Below are 6,000 nucleotides of genomic sequence, written 5' to 3'. Positions count from 1 at the left end.
CTGTTCAGATACTCCTTGAGGCTTCTCATTATAATTGATTCTATTATTTTACTAGTTATTGATGAAGGATTGTTGCGTCTGTAGTTTCCTGGATTAGATTTGCCTCCTTTTTTGAGCACGGGTACTATGTTAGCTTATTCAGAGACTAGTGGGACCTCCCTTGCATTAAGTTTTATATGAAGTACCAATGGAAATGTAAAATGTGGTATTTCCACTAGTATAGCATTGTGATCACTAAGAATGTAGATTTCCAGTGAAATAACAAATAATAGTAATCTTCATTCCTAGTGATCACAATGCCATACCAGTGGAAATATTTTTTTTTAAACATCCACGGATATCTCTTCATACAAAACTGATAAATCTAGATCTTCTTGCAAACATATACAAACAGGCCTTTGTGATCAAGGTCAATATTTATTGAGACATTTTGGCTTGAAAACATCCGTATGAAATTTAACATGTTAGATTAGTTTAATCAGACTTGATAGGTCAAAGTAAGGATGATGTAGGTCATTGTCCACAATATAATTCTTGTCACTTAATTTTTTTTCAATATACCTTCACATCCCATTTGATGAAATGTACATAAAATACAGTGAGGTTCTTAAGAAAATGGAGAGCAAGTAAAATGAATTTTATGAGAGTTTAAATTTGGGCTTTCAAACCTATTCCCATTTAGACCTTCATACCAGATATGGATGGTCCTAGCTGGACAAGCAGCAGGAAGCTTACCAGTGCTGGGTGTTAATAACCTGTAAATGGGTTTAGCCAGTAACACTCCAGCCATATTCCTATGCACACTTGGTGGTTCCTAAGCCTTGGCTTATTCCAAATTCTCTGGGCTTAGGCAAGTGGGGTGCATCCCCTAAGGGGAAGTAAATGTGCCCTTCCCTTCAGGCTAAACAGAAGCTCCACTTATACAGATGTTTCAGTGGTTTGGCTTGGAAATTCTTTAGCACTGTGTTAGATTTCCACAAAACTTGGCTCAGCAAAAAAAAAATTTCAATCTTCCATCTATACTCTCAAAATCCCTAATTTGCAAGTGATATCTATCAATTGTGTGGTGTTTACTCATTGTCTAGTCGTTGAGATACAAATCCTGCCAATCACAATGATGATAAAAATCGGTTGTCACAAGGTCAGTTTTAACAGTTGTTCATTAAAAGGTCCATTTCATGTTTCTTCATTCACAAAGAGCTTCTGCAGCCAACTAAACCTCTGTGTTGGGACAGGTTCCAAAGCTGTCTGCTGAGGTATGGCTACCTATGGTGGAGGTGGGATCTGCACCCCCAGGAGATCATATGCAAAAATGTTCCAGAAAATTGCGAATATGACAAAGATGGCATATGAGAAAACCATGACCCACCAGGCGCACTGCTGATGGAGATTCTCCTCGTAGCTGCGCAAGATAATGAGTCCCATACTGATTCCCACCACTGCACCAGCCAGGTGTGCCATGAAGCTGGGCTGGGGGCCAGAAGAGGGCAGCGGAGGGGAAAAGCGGAGCCATACTGCACGGCCAACCTCAGAGCTCACTGCCAAAAGGAAAGAGAACATGAGTTTAAAAATTCAAAACATGGAAGAAAATAGACAATCTAAACTACAACACTATATAAATTTTCTAAACAAAACCATGAATTACATTGTTGCAATCCTTCCCATGTGAATATGAAGCTGTTTGGCACCGTAGAATTTTAACAAGAGCAGACAGGAAACAATCTTGTTAGTTGAGGCTCTGTGCCATGGGAACGAATAAGATGTTGTTTTTCTTTGTCATCCTATGCCTGGATCAGAGTATATGTTCACCTGAAGTTGACTGTATTGTCAAGCCTATTGACCCAGAAGAGGGAGGGGGGAGATTTTGAGGCATCCCGCTTGGTGGAAACAGCATGATAGCACCCCAAACATATTGGGCTATGACTTACCACCCCATTCCATCGATGGTAAGGCCGACCTATATTCCTAAGGGCCTCCTGCTGGGAGGTCAGAGCATGCACCCCAGTCAGGCCGTAGGCTCTTTTAAAATCCAAATCGGGGTGTGACGATGGACATAGGACCTCGAGTGCTATTTTAGTGTGCGGAGCTTGCAACATGCACACTCTGCACAGTTTCTGCTAGTGCAGCCAAAAAAGAACTCAGAAGGTAAGTTTTAATTTATTTCTGTGAGGCCAAGGAGGAGGAGGAGTCTTCTCAGGGCTTCACAAAAACAACCTGGGTCCTGCTGCACCAGCTCCTCCCCCTCCACTGCCAACCTACCTTTTACTGGGCCCAAGCTGGGGTTGGTAAACCAGCACCCCCGGGGCTGCCCGTCAACCCTATGTTAACATGGGCTGTCCCACAAAATGGACTGGGTCTTCCATCATTACTATCGGGCAGCCAGCCAGCTCTGCCAGGTAGCCGTCCAAAAGCCACGTGGGGGGAAATCTACCCCAGGGACTTTCGATGTGCCGGTGTTTACTGTCTTTCATTTTATGCTTGCCAATCAGAATATAAACAACATTCAAAATAATTACTTAGCCTAAAGAACCAAAGAGCCCTAGTCCTAATAATGAGTGAGCACTCGTGTAAGCCTGTGTAGAACAAGGTACTCTCAATAGTTTTGATGTCCACTCATTATTGTGCTTATAGTTCTTTGCAATATTAGATATAGGGTGGTAAATAATTACTGCAGGGTACAAAGCCCTTATAAAAACACGGTACTTACTGCAGACAAGTGCCAAGATCATTCGGAGCAGTTTATAGGGACACCTCATTCCCGCCCAGTTCTGAAAGATAATAGTTAACATGCTGTAACATTCTCTGGGTCCGTTATTCTCTAGTTATACTGTAAGTGTCAGCCTTGGCTCAGTGATAGCACTCTCACCTCTGAAGGTTCAAGGTTCAAGCCGCAGTCCAGGATTTGATCACACAATCTAGCACTGAGATAATACTCATATTTTAGATGAGACATTAAACCAAGGCTCCTATCTGCCCTCTCAGGTGGACATAAAAGATCCCGTATTCGAAGAAAAACAGGGGAGTTCTCCTGGTATCCTGGCCTAAATTCCTCTCTCAACCAACTCACAAAACAGCAGATTAACTGGTTATTTAGCCTTGTTCCTCTGCACAATTCTCTGCCACATCTACCTACAAAACAAGTGTGTCTACACTTTAAAATTAATTAATCATCTGTAAAGCAATTCGGGGCATCCTGAGGACATGAAAGGCCCGATGTAAATGTAAATCCTTTCTTTTCCTGCAGCGACACAAAATTTGTTTATCATTGCAGTTCAAAACTTGTACAACAAAACTCCTGTCGACATTAAGTAAAATTTAATGAAAGTGGAATAAGATCACTGTAGCTTTATGTATCATGTAGAATCATTTGGGCGGGGTGTGCTTCCACAATATAACACACACCTGAGTTTTAAAGGAAAACTTGCAGTTTGCACCTGAAACATTGGCCCGTATTTTGCGATAGGAGTAACGGTGAGGCTGTCAGTACTCACCGTTATAAGAGAGTAAATCAGACAGCAACTTCTGGCGTCCACACATCTAGAGTTAAATGTGGAAATTTGGAGGTTGCTGTCAGAGATACCCCGGTCCTTCACAGGGTATGCTGTAACAGTCTTCTTCGATAGACTTGGCACTGAACTCAATGCAATGGCATAAAGTTGGAGTACTTAGCCACTAGTTCTCCATTAAAGATGCCAAATAAAGTTATGGCTGGTGCATGTACCATTTTATATCATAAAATCCAGGCCATTTATGTGTTATGTTCGAAGATGTACCACCCATGCTTCTTAGCACTTATGGTAACAAGGGGTGATAGGCAGTTACTTCCAAGCTTTCAATTCAATTTCACAATGGACCTAGATACCCCTGCATCACCCATCCATCCCACCCCAAAATACAAATTTGTTTTACGCAGATAGCTGGGTACCACGATTGGTTAGCACACTGTCCTGTCACCTTTGTTTAAGTCAAGCCGCACTAATGATCACATTGAATGGTGGTGCAGGCTCGAAGGGCCGAATGGCCTACTCCTGCACCTATTTTCTATGTTTCTATGTGATGGAAGTCTCATTTCCAATTTGCACTATAACTGATCTGGAAGGGCTCCATGCCAACATGAAGTGAAAGACTAGAACATATTTCAGCCTCCAAACTGGGGAATTCACAACTCAAAGTGGATACATTTATAGAAAAAAGTTATTTACATGCATAATAACCTGTATGTTTAAAAAGTATACAGTGGTATTTATGTGAGCACAGCATTAAAAGTTTGTAGATGACACTAAAATCGGCTGTGTGGTTTATAATGAAGCTGAGGACTGTAGGAAGATTATCAATGAACTGGTCAGGTGGGCAGAACAGTGGCAAATGGAATTCAATCCGGAAAAGTGTGAGGTAATGCATTTAGGGAGGTCTAACAAGCCAAGGGAATACACATTAAATGGTACGACACTGAAAAGTGTAGAGGAACAAAGGGACCTTGGATTGCAGGTCCACAGATTCCTGAAAATAGCAGGCCAGGTAAATAAGGTGGTTAAGAAGGCATATGGAATATTTGCCTTTATTAGTCTAAGCATGGAATACAAGAGCAAGGAGATTATGCTTGAACTGTATAAAACACTGGTTATGCCGCAGCTGGAGTACTGTGTGCAGTTCTGGTCACCACATTACAGGAAAGATGTGATTACACTGCAAAGGGTGCAGAGGAGATTTACAAGAGTGTTGTCTGGACTGGAGAATTTTTGATTATGAGGACAGATTGAAGATGCTGGGTCTGATTTCTTTGGAACAGAGAAGGATGAGGGGAGATCTGATTGAGGTGCATAAAATTATGAGGGACCTGGATGGAGTGGATAGGAAGGACCTGTTTCCCTTGGCAGAGGGGTCAACAACCTGAGAGCACAGTTTTAAAGTATTGGGGGGAGGTATAGAGGAGATATGAGGGGAAATGAGGGGAAATGTCTTTAGCCAGAGGGTGGTGGGGATCTGGAACTCACTGCCTGAAAGGATAGTAGAGGCAGAAAGCCTCACCACATTAAAAAAAATACTTGGATGTGCACTTAAAGTGCTGGAACCTACAGGGCTATGGACCAAGAGTTGGAAAGTGGGATTAGGCTGGATAGCTCTTGGTCGGCCGACGCGGACACGATGGGCCGAAATGGCCTCCTTCCGTGCTGTAAATTTCTATGATTCTATTCTACAATGTTTCTGCCCCATTATTAAGATTGTAAAGATCCACAGCATGTAAAAGATAATGACAGAAGGTTACCCGTGGATCATGACATTTATAAATTCCTTACATTAACTGACGTTCTGGTGTAGTAACAATTTGCTGTTAACTAGTTTTGCTATTTCAGTGACTAGTTCACTGGATTTACAGACTGTGATGATTCACTAGCAAAGAAGTAGGAGGAATTTGCTAACATGTCAATTTCTGAAAATAATAAACTTATGAAAATTTTTAGATGGAAAATGGTAATTACAAGTCAAGGAAATACCAAAAAACTTTGTTTAGCATTAATCATTAAATTTTCTGGCTTTATGTACACATTTAAAATAAATAGGTTAAAAATTAATACTAAAATAGTGGAGAGAAGAATTTCAAACAGGCATGTTAAGATTTCATATGCTGATGTCCTGCAGCTTAACTTCATGGTTTAGATGTTGGTGAATTACAGAATCACTTTTTGTTTTGACAGAAGTCTTGATGGCACAAAACTGGTTGAAAAAGCATCAACTCCATTTAAAAAGATTCGAAGATTGATTTTTCATATTTATCAATCAAGGCAACAAAGAAAACAGCGGTGTCAAACTCCCTTAAACAAGGCGTTTAAATGTAATTCTTTTGAATGCAATGTAACTGTGGAACTGTTTTATTTTTATTGCAAGTTAATCAGTTAAAGAAGCATTTTCACTGAAGGTCTGGACCTTTAATTCTCCGTTGCACCAAGTACCTAAATCCAGGTGCTGCTATTGGTTGAGCTGTTGCCTAATATACACCTC

General features: G+C 40.9%; 1 protein-coding gene across 16 annotated transcripts in view; it reads right to left on the bottom strand.

Annotated features, from left to right (window-relative positions):
- Positions 1-397: 397 nt before the first annotated feature.
- rhbdl1 (rhomboid, veinlet-like 1 (Drosophila)) overlaps positions 398-6,000 on the bottom strand; it is a 452,859-nt gene continuing 447,256 nt past the window's right edge. For all 16 annotated transcript variants that reach the window (XM_070900991.1, XM_070900997.1, XM_070900988.1 and 13 more), the window contains 2 exons: positions 2,708-2,768; positions 398-1,538 (listed from right to left, as the gene is read on the bottom strand). In XM_070900991.1, the coding sequence (XP_070757092.1) occupies positions 1,267-1,538; positions 2,708-2,768 (333 nt within the window). In that variant the 3' untranslated portion in view covers positions 398-1,266. The remainder of the gene's footprint in view (positions 1,539-2,707; positions 2,769-6,000) is intronic.

The sequence above is a fragment of the Pristiophorus japonicus genome, chromosome 15, assembly GCF_044704955.1.
Source record: "Pristiophorus japonicus isolate sPriJap1 chromosome 15, sPriJap1.hap1, whole genome shotgun sequence".
NCBI classification, from domain to species: domain Eukaryota; kingdom Metazoa; phylum Chordata; class Chondrichthyes; family Pristiophoridae; genus Pristiophorus; species Pristiophorus japonicus.
This window is presented reverse-complemented; position numbering and strand designations above follow the sequence as displayed.